This window comes from Macaca nemestrina, chromosome 7 (genome assembly GCF_043159975.1).
Source record: "Macaca nemestrina isolate mMacNem1 chromosome 7, mMacNem.hap1, whole genome shotgun sequence".
Taxonomy (NCBI): domain Eukaryota; kingdom Metazoa; phylum Chordata; class Mammalia; order Primates; family Cercopithecidae; genus Macaca; species Macaca nemestrina.
In genome coordinates this window covers 135,856,008-135,870,964 of record NC_092131.1, presented here as the reverse complement: position 1 = coordinate 135,870,964, position 14,957 = coordinate 135,856,008, and the positions used below count along the sequence as shown (strand labels likewise).

General features: G+C 49.5%; 1 protein-coding gene across 5 annotated transcripts in view; it reads right to left on the bottom strand.

The window, feature by feature from the left end:
- LOC105488312 (multiple EGF like domains 11) overlaps positions 1 to 14,957 on the bottom strand; it is a 388,835-nt gene that overhangs the window by 240,954 nt on the left and 132,924 nt on the right. For 4 of the 5 annotated variants that reach the window (XM_071101179.1, XM_071101176.1, XM_071101178.1 and 1 more), the window contains exons 3-4: positions 11,552 to 11,653; positions 6,449 to 6,549 (exon numbers count right to left, since the gene is read on the bottom strand). In XM_071101179.1, the coding sequence (XP_070957280.1) occupies positions 6,449 to 6,549; positions 11,552 to 11,653 (203 nt within the window). Of the gene's footprint in view, positions 1 to 6,448; positions 6,550 to 11,551; positions 11,654 to 14,957 lie in introns of those variants that run through there. The other variant, XM_071101180.1, reaches the window with a different exon arrangement.

Here is a 14,957-nt window from a genome sequence, read left to right as displayed (position 1 = left end):
TAAAATAATTAAAGCAATAAAAGGAGGAATGGAATTCATAATGAAAGAATAGGACACGACAGAAAAAGCATAGCATATCCGAAAAAGAACCAATAGAACTCCTAGAAATGAAACATGAAACTGAAATTAAGACCACACCAGACAGGTTAATTAGCAGAACTACAGCATCTAATAAATGGATCTAAGGAAAATGTCCAAGGTGCAGCATGGAGAGATAAAGAGACTGAAAATGAGAACTTAGGAGAGACAGAAGATGAAATACGAGGATCCAACATATTGGAGCTCCAACAGGAGAAATTAAGAGAATGGAGGAAAGGAGATTTTTGAAGAGGTATAGTTGACAATTTTCTAGAATTGATGAAGGACATGAATCCTTAGCTCAAAGATGACGTATACCTCCGAGAAGCAAACAGTATAAAACAAACAAAAACCCCAAAAACTCCGCACCCAGACACATCCTAGGGAAACCGCAGGGCAGTGCAAGACAAAGTCCAGAACGTAATGGAACACCACTTCTCAAACTGCTGTAAGAAAATGACTGAAAGCCTAGAATGTCACAGGCAGCTTAACCATCATTTAAGAGCAAGGGCAAAATCAAAGCATAAGACAAATAAAGCACAGGAGCATTGGTCATTTACAGACCTTCCCTGAAAGAACTAAAGATCTTTCAAGAAGAATGAGGCTGAACCTAGGAGAGTGATGCAAGAAGAGATGATGAGCAAAGGAATTATGAAACATAAGAATTCAATTATTTAAACAATAATTGTGCAAAGCAACAGCAATAATGAAACAGGAGTACCTAATTTGGCACAGAGTTGATGTGTTGAATTCACTGAATTAAATCTTACACTGCCTGCCCCCTGCCCAGCCCCCTGCCTGAATCCTCTCCCCTCAACCAGAGTCCATTCATGAGGCCAATCTCCCAGACCCTCAGCTGCTGGCTCCCTCAGCCGCCATATACAGACCACCCCCTAGGGCTGGCACAGTCCCTTTCCCTGGGACCAACCTACGCTCCCCAAGCCAGCCAGGCCCACCAGCTGCATACGTGCCTGGAGTTTCTGGTGAATCCCTCCACTTCTGGATTTCCTGAAAACCACACTGCAGAGGGTGGCCTCTGGCATTCCAAGCCACCACTGAAAGGGCCAGAAGATTTCACCTGGAAGCTCGAGGGAGTTCATTTGCCATGGGAGAAACTATGTTGACCAAGAGAAACAGGAGATAAGGGCTGGGCAGATAGACTCCCCATCCTTGCCCGCTGCAGTGAGGCATGCTTTCTCCCTGCTGCCCATCAGGAGAAGCCCTGAGTACTTAGGGGATGCACCTGCTGGGCCTCTTTGTAACAGATTCGCAAACAGAGTCAGTAAAGAAACCGTAGCCTCGTGGTTCTCAAGTGTAGTTCCCAGTCCAGCAGGATCACCTGGGAACTTGTTAGAAATGCAAATTCTTGGGCCCCACCTCAAATCTTCTAAATCAGAGACTCTGGGACTGGGGCCCAGCGATCTGTGGTATAACAAGTTCCCCAGGTGATTCTGATTCGGCAGCTCACGTTTGAGAACTGCTGGAGCCAAGCACGCAGAACCTGTCTCATATCATTATTAAGCGCATACCAAACACACATATGAATGAGTTGTGGTTTGTGAGCACCATGGCCATCTCTATGGGACTTGTGATAGGAACTAATACTGCTCACTAAATGTTTCTGACCCTCTGCCTTCAAGACTAGCTAGAGCCCTTTTCTCTCTGCCACAGCAACTAGCAACATTCCAGAGAGTTGCTGCTCCATCAGCCTGGGTCCTAGGGTGAGGCTGACGAGGAGCAGGCCTTAGCTAGCCCACGGTGGACACCTAATTTGAAGAAGAAATTAAACTTCATTGTTTCAAGCCACTGGGATTTGGACGTTGTCTGTTACTGCAGCAAAACTCAGTACGCTCATAACTCAGTCCTGTATCATCTGGTTTGATATAGCACTAGTATTTTCAAAGAACAGAGCTTCCCAAAATGCCTCAAACTCTACCACATAAGTGAAAGTCTGCTTCTCCAAGACATAAAACTAGCTCCATCTGCAGAGGCAAAAATGCCTCTGTCCTGAAAGAAGGAAGAAAGGGAAGCTTGGAGGGAGGGAGGAAGGCAGGCAGGCACTCTGCCCAGTGATCTCTAGGAAATATTTCATACCTGGTGACCGAAGTGGGCCAGGACTCAGCTGTGGCTGTAGATAATGGAAGCAGAAAGAGGTATGAGTTGGCCTGGGGCGGGTGGGAAGCTCTGGTAGGGATGGTTTCAGGAGGGCTCCCAGATGAGAATGGCAGTTCAAAGGCAGAGGACATTGTATAGCGAGGAGAAAAACAGTGCCCCCCTGCATCTGTATTGAGCCCTGTGCTTTGCAGGACACTCTGGGTCCCTGTTCCATCTCTTGCTCCTTCCACACACAGGGATGGTCCATCCTATGTCACAGCTGCTCCACAGAGGCAAAGGACTGGCCCAAGATTAGCAAGTTGGTGGCTGAGTCAGCCAAGGCTTTCACACCTGGGCCTGCTCCTTGTCAGCCTGCAAGAAACAAGGCTCCCAGAAGGTGACTCTGGAGGGAGGATGACATCCTCCTGCCCCTGCCCAGGGCACAGGTGATGTTCTCATGCAGGATCCAGAGAACTCTCGGCATCCGATGGTTCTCACCAGGTTCTGGTGAAGTTGGAGGTTCTCTGGCCGCTGAGCGATGGGGAGGGAGACGCTGGGGGTCAGGGCTGCAGGCACCAGCTCCTGATTATCCCAGGCTCACAAGCTTCCCATCTGTCCCCCAGTGCCCTGGCGTCATTCTTCACCCTCTCACTACTATGTCTCCCTCTCACAAGCTCCCTCACCCTGGGGTCTCCATTCTCTCATGGGCAAGTGACAAAGCCCAAAGCCCACGTGTGGCCAGTTGGTGCCCCCTCCCTTTCCTCCCATCACGTTAAACAGGAACAGGAGGATGCTGGTAACAGCTGACACCTGCCTCTCCAGATTTCCTATGTTAAAGTCTCAAGCTGCAGCACCTGAGACACGCCCTTATTTGGAGATAGGGTCTTAAAAGGTAATCAAGTTAAAATGAGGTCATTAGAGTGAGCTGTAATCCACTATGACATGTGTGCTCATAACAAGGAAATGTGAAGCCATGGGAAGAACACCATGTGACGATCAGAGTCCTGCTGTTGCAGCCAGGAAACTACCAGAAGCAGGGAGAGAGGCTGAAACAGACCCTTCGCTCAGCCCAGAAGGAAGCAGCCCTGCCAACACCTGGATCTCAGACTTCTGAGCCCCAGAACTGTGAGACAATAAACCCCTGTCGGTGAAGCCGCCCAGCCTGTGGTATTTTGTAACAGCCACCCTAGGCAATCGACACACCCAACCCAGTCACCTGCCCCTCCTGCTGCAGCCCAGGTCTGCCCTCTGGGGTCTGGCCAGCCTCCTCACTGCCCACCTCCATGCCTTTGCTGATGGGGTTCCCTCTCCCACCCACCCCTTGACGGCGTCATTGCATCCCTCAAGATGGAGCTCAACGCCCCATGAAGCAGGTGGCAGCATTCTCTCCTGCCGCGCTCGACTGTCTCTTTCTAGCCTTTTGCACATCCAGTCTCTGGGCTGTTACGGAATGATTTTGCTGAGTGTTAGTCCCGCCTTCCCATCATGAAGGTAGATTCCACAAGGGCAGGGGCTGTTCATATTTCTAACTCTTCTCTTCTATCTTACAGCACAGCACTGTGGGTGGGCTATAGTAGGTGCTTAATAAATATTGGCTTGAAACACCTTTCTAGTATACCCTGTAGCACACTCTAAGTCCCCTCCTTTGACTAGACTGCAAACTCCTCGAGGGCAGCAACAGTCCATCATCTTTATCTATGCCCCTGCATCTTGCGTAGCAAGAAGTAACAAATACATGCTGCGTGGGTAACGTGAACATGTGGCAGAAATTATTTACCATGCAACAAGGACCCTGTAAGGGTTTCAAGGGATCCATGAACCCAATGAACTTGTGTGCAAAGGACTTCGTGTGTTGGTATGTTTATATAGGTACTATGTGTTTTCCCAGGGACAGGGTCCATGGGCCTCTTTGAGCAACTAAAAGCCAAGACTAAAACAATGTGGAGCACCAATACCATGGAGGAGGGAACTGACATTTACTCAACCCCACTCTGTGCCTGGTGAGTGCAGGTGTTACTACTGCCATTTTACATGAATGAAAACTGAGGTTCAGAGAGGTAAAGCCTTGCCCGGGTTCATGAAGAGACGAGCAAGCCTGCCCAAGCCATCCAAGTGCAAAGACTCTGGAGCCAGACAGCCTGGATTCAAATCCAAGTTCTGCCATTTTCCAGATGTGTGATCTTGGGCAAGTTACATAAGCTCTGTGACTCAGTTTCCCCACCTGTCAAATGAGAGAAATAAGGACACCTACCTCACAGGGCTGCTGGGAGCAGTAGATGGATCAGTGTATGTAAAGTGATCAGAATGGTGCCTGGCATGTGGCGGGTGCTGGGAAGGTGAAGATAAAGAGGAAGAAGCTGGCAGTGGCAGGGCAAGGACCAAACCCAGAACCCTGTGATTCAGTGTCATCACTACCAGCACCCAGGATGCCCCACATCCCATCTCCCCACCAGAACTCTCCTGTGCCCTCCTAGGAGAAATCTTCCATTCTAAAAGTGGCTTTTTGAGCTTGAGTTCCTGGTGGACCGTCCTAGGGTCACCTGGCCAGAAGGCAGTGCCCAGTGGTTACATAAGGAGTAGGTCGGAAGGTATAAACTGCCCTTGCCAGTCAGTAAGACTGGGCCTCCTGTGCAATCAGGACACTCAGCACTTCTGCCCTGCTCTTCATTTTCCAAGAGCTTTGCCACCGTTCACTAATGGAAATTAGAAAGGAAATGTGCTCATCCATTCCTGGAGCTCTGTGCTGACATCCAAACTCCCTTCATAATTTCCCTGAGTCCATCACTGTGCCCTGAGCTTGGGCAAGCCGCTTATCTGTCTCTGAAGCTTTGTGAGTCCCGTGTCCTGCCCCTGGCCTGGTTTCACACTACTCCATGCAGACAGAGCAGCAGCAGGAAAGCCTTAGTCCTGATCTCACATCTACACCTGGGTCTCGGTTACCCCATCCCAGGTGAGGTGCTGACCAAGGCCTCGTCCTAGCTCAGTCCTCTGCCCTGCTCCTGAGAAATGGCCTTTTAGGTGAACTGCTTTGTATCTTTCCTACAAAACCATTACTACTGAACCCATTGGAGGGTATATTTTTCATTCATTCTTGTAATGCAATTAGAATTGAGTTTCTCCAGCATTGGGGGAGATGTTAACAACAGTAGGGGAAAATTGTCATTTTATTCCCAACATCAACACACCCACTCTGCCCAAATTTTCCCTCTGGTGCGAACTCTCTCTACCCACTCGAATGGCAAAGAGAATACTAACAAGGAAAATCACTCTCCAAATGAAGAGACAGAAGCTTTGGGGGTGGAATCTCTTCTCAGTCATTAAATGAGGGCCTCCCGGCTCCTCTGACACGCTCTTGCAGTAGAGGGAACCTTCCAAGGCCCGCTGGAAAGTCCACTGGCCCCAGTTCACTGGGTCAGAGGTAAGTGGGGAAAGAGTCCCTTTGAACCCAACAGGGCCCCTACAATCATTCTCCCAGAGAGGTTAAGTGACTTGCCCAAGCCTCATAGCTAGGAAGCCCAGATCTACAGGCTCCTGCTCCGGGGTGCCTCCACTGCACCACACTGCTCTTCTCCCAGAGGGCCTGCCGCTGCCAGCAACTCAGCTCTTGCCTTTCTTAGGGGACACTAAGGCTTGCATTTTCTGAGCTGCTCTAGACAAATAGGAAAAGAGGCAATGTTTGTCTTTCATGCACCCACCTCTTCTCCAATGTCCCCCAAATCCATTTTGGAAATCCTCCTAGCTCCCAGAACCACTCCCTCATGGTCCACCTCACCTTTGCCCCCATCCTTTTCTTACTGTGGTTTTGACATCCAACAACCCAGCCTTCCTTCCTCTCTTTCCCATTTCTACCCATCCAACTGTCCATCTACATACCCATCCATCTCTCCTTCCATCCAGCAAAGCTGCCTTGAGCACCTGTACGCCTTAACCCTGTGCCAGGCACCCAGCACTTCTTCTGCCTTGCTCCTCAGAGTGCCCACTCCAGAAGAAGCCACTTCTCCCCTATCCCCCATCAAGGCCTTGAACTGACGGACTTCCATCCACCCTGTAAGGAGGTTCATCTGATGGCCCAACCCTTGCTACTGAATTTGCACCAAACTCATTATTCCTTCTGGGCACTGGCAGCAGGCAGGGACTTCCGGAGCCGTGTGGCTGAGGACTGCTGCCTAGGGACCATGGATATCAGCCCCACCTCCCCTCCCCTCCTTTCCCCTCCCCTCCTTTCCCCTCCCCTCCCTTTCCCACTGAGGCCAGAACAGCAGCAGCCCCTACGTACGTATGCAGAAGTCTCCGTTCTCATAGTAGCCAGGGCAGCACTGGGACCTCCGCCGGTACATGGTCCGGAGGCCTCTCCGATACGCCGTCTTATAACTGATCCTAAGGCACGAGGGAGAAAGCCACTTGAAAGTATTGAAAATCAATTACTCCTGTTTAGAATGATATTTGTGTTAAGCTATATTGAGGATGCCATTCAATAATTACTTTAAAATGCATGGCGGCTTCAAATATGAAGGAACACAATAAAAAAATCGATAGTGGGATTTGGGCTGTTGTGATGCAGAATGTATTACTAACACGGCACTTACTAAACCTGCTGACTTTTCCCCAGTCACTTCTAAATAGAAGGGCTGCAGAAGATACTTTCTGGAGTAACATTGTGGAGGGCAACCATGAACTTCTCCTTAGTTCCTTAAAACACCCAGATTCTGGGCTTGAGGAGCCCATGCGGTGACCTGGATAGGAGTCAGGCCCTGAGGGTTTCTGTGCCCACTCCCTCCCACCCCTCTAACAAGCCAGACTGCTCACAGCCCCCTGAGTATTGGTCCCCCCACTGGGAGAACAGAGGCAGAGTCAGCAAAAGGACCCTCTGAGTCCAGCTCAGTCCCAGAAAGTAGATTAATCTCCCCCACGCCAAAATAACACCTCCAGGAGAGGAGCCTCGCACGCCATCCCTGGGAAGGCCCTGAATCGACCCCTTGCCCTGCAAAGGAAGAAGCTGAGGCCCATGGAGCCGCAGCACTGGGAGTCAGACTCGTGGGTTCCAGACCTTATGCTGACACAAGTGTTAAGACTTAGCCCCGTGCCAGAGAGACTATGAGCAACATCTCATTCCGTTCCCTGCGGAGGCACCATTACTATCCCCCTTTATTTTATTTATTTCCCTTTTAGAGCTTTTATTCTTATTTTTTGTATGTTCCCCTCAACTCCCCACCCTTTGTTTTATGAATAAGAAAACTAAAATTAGTGACGTTAGTGACCAGCACAGCTAATCAGGGTCAGAACCAGGATTCAAACCTAGCTCACTCCAATTTCAAAGCTGCTAGGCTTAACCTACTGCCCTCTACCAGCTTTCACAGGGTAGATTGTGGCTATACAGATGGCCACAGTGAAGGAGTAAGTAAAAAGAAATACTGAATCTTTAGAAGGAAATCAAAATGGGGTATCCATAGGCAAAGCCCCTTCTTCACGTGGAGAGTCAAAGTGGAAGAGATTTGAAGTGGCCACTAGAGGCTAGAGAGAGGAAGTGACCTGCCCAAGGTCATGGAGTGGAACCTGGACCCGACCCCAAGTCCTTGGGCCTTGAAGCCAGACCTCTTTCCACTTTTCCATCAGCACCTAAGTGGAGCTTGCCCTGTGGACTCTTCCTTAGCAGCACAGCAGAGGGTCTGGTCATCAGAGACGTCTATAGGCTGTGTTACATGGAGGGCCAGGACGGCTTGGGAAGAGAGTCCTATAATACAGTCTGGGACAACCTTCCCACACCTTAAAGCCTCCACTTCATAACAAATGACAGTGCAGAACTCTGGGGAAATCTGTGATATTTGGGAATGTCGTAAGTTAAGGTCATTCAACTTTGTCAAAAACCCATAATGGAAGGAAAGCTGGCCTCAAAGCAAAGCTACGTCCCCAGCACAGAAGGCAGCTCCCGGCAGTTTCAGGGGTTGTACAAGCCTCTCAGGTAAAGAATGACTCAGAATCAACTCAGGGGTCATCCAGCCTGTTCTCCCCACCAAACAGGATTACCCCCAAGCCCCCCAGTGCGGGGTGGTCTGGGCTTCATTAAAGCCCCTCAGGAGAGAGTTGCCACCCATTGTTTCTGGCTCACCCATCTTTCTTTGTCCCTGTGCAGGTTGGAAAGGCAAGAGAGGGAAGCAAGGCCAGGTGCCAGGCTGCTCTCAGGGGAAGGATGCTGAATTAAAACATGCCATTCCACCCCAAAGCAGACGGAGGGTGCAGCTGTTAGCATGCACGCTCTAGGTCGTCAGGAAAGCTGCGGGTGACTCAATAATTTAGCAAAAGAATTCATGTTCTAGGAATACAGTCTATTTTAATAAGCAGCCACCACCTTAGTGGTGATGGATGGCAGCCCTAGCCTCCAAGTACCCAAAAGGGCCATGCCTCTGAGCAAACTTGGCTCTCACACTGGGCCTGCCAGGGCTTCAGGAGGAGCAACACTACTATTTCTGCCTCTGCCTTTGACCAGGCCCTCGAGCAGCCAACTCTGGCAAAACTAGTGGGGTGAACGAGAGCATTTAGTCCCACCTCCTCATTCCACAGTCCCACCTCCTCATTCCACAGTCAAATGCTAGAGGAAGGGGATACAGTAATAGCTGAGTAGCCCCTATTGGACCACCTTTCTGCAAATAGCAACTATAAAATCTAGGGGAAAATATACAAAACAACTACCTGAAGGCACTTGAGGGAGGACAAAAGCAGGCGGATACTGGAGGCAAGTGGACATTTGAGAGAAGGGAATGGTGCTGAGAGATTTAGCACAACAATACTCTGGGCAACTAAAATTCAGATAGAAAACACACAACCTTGCTCGTTTGAAGAACCACAGGCCAAGTCCAGGGTGGACCCAGCATACCTCCTGGGTATGCAGGTGGGGAAATCTGTGATATTTGGGAATGTCGTAAGCTAAGGTCATTCAACTCTGTCAAAAACCCATAATGGAAGGAAAGCTGGCCTCAAAGTAAAGCTGCTGCCCCAGCACAGAAGGCAGCTCCTGGCAGTTTCAGGGGTTATGTAAGCCTCTCAGGTAAAGAATGACTTGGAATCAACTCAGAGGTCATCCAGCCTGTTCTCCCCATCAAACAGGATTATCCCCAAGCCCCCCAGTGGGGGGTGGTCTGGGCTTCATTAAAGCCCCTCAGGAGAGAGTGAAAGGGAAACCTTAGAAAGGGAGAGCCACAAAGAGGGAGCCCCAAAATCTTTGTAAAAATCCTGCCCAAGTGTCTGACCACTGATTTATCCTTATGGAGGGCATATTCCAAGCAGCCTAGCTAAGGCTCAAAATATTAAATTTTCAGAGTTTGGAATTTGTGTTTAGCCAAGTAACCAGGCCACCAAAACAAACAAACAACAAATTAATATTATCTGGAGGAACATAACAGAATCTGATCTCCACAACATGTCATTCATAATGCTCAGACTACAATCCAAGATTACTAGGCATATAAAGAAACACACTGGCCAGGCACAGTGGCTCATGCCTGTAATCCCAGCACTTTGGGAGGCCGAGGCATGGATCACGAGATCAGGAGTTCGAGACCAACCTGGCCAATATGGTGAAACCCCATCTCTACTAAAAATACAAAAATTAGAAGGGCGTGGTGGTGGGCGCCTGTAATCCCAGCTACTTGGGAGGCTGAGGCAGGAGAATTTCTTGAACCCGGGAGGCAGAGGTTGCAGTGAGCCGAGATTACGCCACTGCACTCCAGCCTGGGCAAGAGAGTGGGACTCCGTCTAAAAAAAAAAAAAGAAACACACTACGCATGCAGAAAAAAAAAAAAAGCAATCAATGAAGACCAACCCTGAGATGACCCAGATGTTGGAATTAGCAGGTAAGAATTTTAAAGCAGCAAGTGTAGCTCTGCTCAAAGTCTCACAGCCAGTTAGCAGCAAAACCTCAAAGAAAACCAGGACTTTGGCTTCTCAGCACAGAACAAGTTTTCTCATCCATGTTGCTGCCCAGTATGATTCCTGAATTATCCTCAAAGAGGAACTGGGTTCATAGGAGAAAGCAAAGGAGAAATCGGGAATCAATAGATATTCAGCAACTAGCAAAAGGGCCCACCCTGGGGTCTCTCCCTTACTTCCTTATTTATCCTTCAACAGCTAGTCTCTCACCCTTCAAATAGTGTCGCTTCACATGTGGCTAATATGTCACACTTTCCTCCATTTTCCCCTGTATTTTTTCAAAGTAATTTTCACATTCCTGACCTCCCTGGACACTGCAGGGTAGGTAGAACGAGGATTATTAAGGTTTTTTTGTCTTTTTTTTTTTTTTTTTTTTTTTTGAGACAGAGTCTTGCTCTGTCACCCAGGCAGTGGCATGATCTCAGCTCACTGCAAGCTCCGCCTCCCAGGTTCATGCCACTCTCCTGCCTCAGCCTCCCTAGCAGCTGGGACTACAGGCACCCACCACCACGCCTAATTTTTTATAGTTTTAGTAGAGACAGGGTTTCACCGTGTTAGCCGGGATGGTCTCAATCTCCTGACCTTGTGATCCGCTCACCTCAGCCTCCCAAAGTGCTGGGATTATAGGCATGAGCCACCACGCCTGGCCAGATTATTAAGTTTGATGAGTGCACTGGGAAGTGTCTTTCTCAGGGTCATCCCTTAAAGCATGTTGTTTCTTCCTTCCTCTTGCCTTTCCCTGAGTGACATGATAACATATGATCTGCAGGAGGGCTGCAGACAAGGGTGCAGGACTGCCATGTGCAGTTGTTCATGTTGAGCACTGCTAAGGGAAGCCTGGCCAAGGTGCTGTGAGGTTGCTGAATTCTAGCCTGCACTCCCTTCTTCAAGCTGGATGCCCTGATATGGGGCTACATCTGCTCAGGGCAGGGGACTCTCTTAGGTTGGGTTTTCCCCCAAATGCAGACCCTGAGAAAAGGATTCAAGAACAAGTAGTTTATTTTGGAGGCAATCCTAGGAAGTACTGGTAGGAGGATAGAAAAGTGAGACAGGGAAGTAAAGGCAGCCAATCTACGGTATTATTGAGCAGGTTACTTCTATGGGCAACTGGAGACTTCTAGGATACATGTAGAACGTGGCTAAGAGATGTTTCTGCCATCCCAAGAGTGAGGAAGTTGGGGTAGTTATCTACCAACACCCCATCTCCCCATCCCTGGTTGAGGGATGCCCTCAAAAGCATTAACTCTCCAGCACTTCTGGCCTGTCCTACCCACAAGCTCTTTTGGCCAGAAAGAAGCCATCAGCAGAGCATCTTGGGTGGATGGCTTGGGTGGATGGTTCAGAGTGGAGGCGCATGACAGCATCTGCTCCAATGGCCTTTTTCTATCTTGCACAGAGGCAAGCCCTGAGAGCCCAGTGACTTTTCCCTGCCCCGTCATCTGAGAGAGGTACTCACCGGTGCCTGGTGCACTTGAACCAGTTGAGGATGTCTGTGCATCGTGTGTAATAGATCTGATCGAAGGGGTGTGCATACGATTCCTGGACAGTCACAGCGTAGCTGAGAACCAGATGGGAGATGGGAGCCATGATTAGCACTTGGGAAGTTGAGCTGATATTCCGCGGGGCATCTGAGCCCACAGCCCTGAGGCCAAGCTCCACAGCCAAGTGTCCGGAGGCTCTGACCTCCCCACTCCCAACTATCCTCCCCCTTCCCTGAATGCCCTCATATTCCAGCCTCCCCGACCCCAGGTTGGCCCCAGGACATACCCCTCACGGACCTTTGGCCCAGATCATTTTCTAAAATTCAAGTTCATTTGTTCATTTAACAGAGAATGAATAAAGAAGCAGGGGGTAGTTTTCTTCTATGTGGCTCTGGAAGGCAGAGCCAACAAGTTTAAAAATACTTTATGTGTTTGTTCATATCTTTATGGTTTTCAAAGAGCATGCTTGGAAGCTGGACTTTGCAGCAACTCTGTGAAGTAAGTGGCCCCATTTCATAGAGGAAGAAACTAAGGCTCAGAGAAAAGTGACTTGCCCAGCCCACGCTGCAGTATCAATAGGTGCTAACATTTATTGAGCACCCTGTGTCAAGTGTTTTAATACATTTTATTCCTCACAATCTTAGGTAGGCGGAATTGTTCTCACTTTACAGACCAGGAAACTGAGCATCGGGGGCATACGTGGCTTCCACAAGCTCCCCCAGTTACCTTCTACTCTATTCTGCCTCTAGTGTGGCTGGGGGTACATTGAGGATATGTCCCTGATAGAAGTGGTTTCTTGTCATCCTGCCTGTTAGCTGTAAACCTGGACCAGCAGGTGGAAGCCACAGGGAAGCAGATCTCAGCTTAACCAAAATAAGCCTTTCTACCTGCCGGCCCCTGGCAGGGGGTTGCATGAAATGGCATTCAAGCCAGGATGCTGAAGTGAGGACTCACGTTTCCTAAACAGGCTGGAGAGAGGACCTCAGCTGAGATCTAAGGAATTAATTTCTATGTAGGTTGGTATTATTCAGTGTTTTTCCCAGAAGGCTCACTGACCTGGGCCAGATGGCCGGGTCCAGGCTGTAAAAGCACGTCTGCCTCGCCTGAGGAAACTGCATTGGTTAACTTGCAAGGGGGCTGGGCAGGCCAGCTCCCCAAGTGGGTCCACAGTAGGCTCTCTGATGCCTGGAAAGTCAAAGGTCTGGCATCCAGAAGGAGGAGGCCAGAAGCAGTCAACAATGCTCAGAGGCCTGGATGGTGGGAAATTCTGTTTCTCTGAAGCACTGGGGATGTAAGGAGGGCTCTTGGTGTGCCCCCACTAGCTGGCATACCTGAGATGTGCCTCAGAGGCACACATCTAGGAAAAAACAGCCCAAACCCTGTTTTATCTCCAGGCTTAGGGAAACTGAAGCAACTTGCCCCTCACCCCGGCCACCCAGAGTTCTCTTCCAACTCTGGGATCGCATGATTCTTTGCTCTAACACATCTCCTGAATACCTCACTCAGAGCAAGAGGATGAATGGGGAGCGTGCATGGGCCCTGGAATCCAAACATGGCAGCAGGAGAAGGGGCAAGTTTGAAGCCTGTTGCCTGTTAGCAGCATGCCCTTAGATGTGTTATTTGACTCATATAAGCCTCTGTTTCCTCACCTGTAAGTCTAACCAGGTTGTGTGGTTATTGTGAGGATTAAAAGAGGGCAGTAATATTTTCTATCTCTCAGGGCAGTGGGAAAATAAAACAAGATACACTATACATATAACATGCTTAAACAGCAAGTGTTTAATAGATGTTGACAGGCAATGATTCACCTCTCGTGCTAGGCACCGAGGGATCTTTCCTCCCTGACCAATGTTGGGGAGAGAAGGAGCAAGACCAGCACACAGAATGGATTCCCCACCTTTGTTATGCACTTGGGGGTCCAGCCTCCCTTTTCGGCTGTAACATAGACCTTGGATGCCCAGAGAGAAGCTCAGCAGGGGGCTGGAGGGGGCAGTCACGGGGCAGGGACTGGGCTCTGCAGGATGCCCTGGGCTGAACGAGTCTGGCAACGATGCCTTGTACCAACTCCAGGTTCTCTGACCTGAAGTGTGTGCCCCTGGTTTCATGGCTGGGTGGCTTAACACTGCTCATTTGCCAACATGCTAATGAGGGGCCAGATTAATCTTGGAGAGCCAGGCTTTACTAGCCGGGAGAGGTCGTTACACTGGGTTTTATGGTGGAGGGGCATAATTAATGAGGAGCCGCCAGAAGCACTAATCCAGCTGAGAAATTCTCCCTAAGCGATCTCCAGGGACTATGGTGTGTTTCGGGAACAACACAGGCTAGATCCATCCACACATAACTTACAACTTACAACGGAGCTCAGCTGGAAAGACTGAGAAGAAGAAAGCACCTGGTGTCACCAGGCATCACCCACAGGGCTTCCCCCTTGGGGCCGGAGAAGCCCAGAGAGTCCCCAGACCTCATTCTAGCTGTTAGGTTTCACTCCTTGTCTTCCTATCCGGGCTGTAACCTTGGCTGATAGCCTAAGAAGCCTGAAATGCCAGCTCAGTTCGGCTCAGTTCAGAATATTTTCACATTCCAAATGTATTCATGTTGGGCAGGTGTAGAAAATTAGTGAGTACAAATGGGGCTCAGACAGAGAGAGAAGTCAGAGGGGGCCCTCCCTGTGGGGGACGCTCCCTGGAAGAGAGGGACTCCAGATAGAGCCACTGGGGCAGGCAGAGGTGAGCAGCTGCAAAGGAGGCACTCAAGAGGCTGTGATGCAGCACAGACAGTAGCAGGAAGCAGCTGTGTCTTAACAGGACCAGAGGGATGAAAGGGGTCCTCTGAGGCTGGAGTCCAAAACCCACAGAATAACGTGGGGCTCTTCCCAATACCTCTCTGACCCACCGGGAAATAAAGGTTTAAATTCACCAAAGCCAGAATGGGCAAGGGGCCTGAGTAACCTCAGAATCACGTAGAATGCTTATGAAAAATGCACTATTGAATCAGCATCTCGGGGATAGGCCCCAGGAGACTTTTTCATATGCACCTCCCATGAGTCTGATGTGCACTAAAGTCCATGATAACCAGTTCCTGCAAAGCCACAGTTGTCAACAAGAAAAGACAGCAACTGACACTTGTGGTCCTCAAAGCACTTTCGTGGAACTGCTGCCCTTGGTCCTCCAATGAGCCTGTGAGGCAAGGATAATGCTTCTCCCCACTTTACAGAGGTGGAAGTAGGCTCAGAGCCGTTCAGAGACCTCCCCAGAGTCACACAGCTTATAGGTGGAAAAATCCGGATCGGAATGAACTGAGGTCTTCTCATCACGGATCTTGTTTTCTTCCCACTTCACCAAAAACGGGCACACTACAGTACTGCCTTTTGCTCCATCCTCA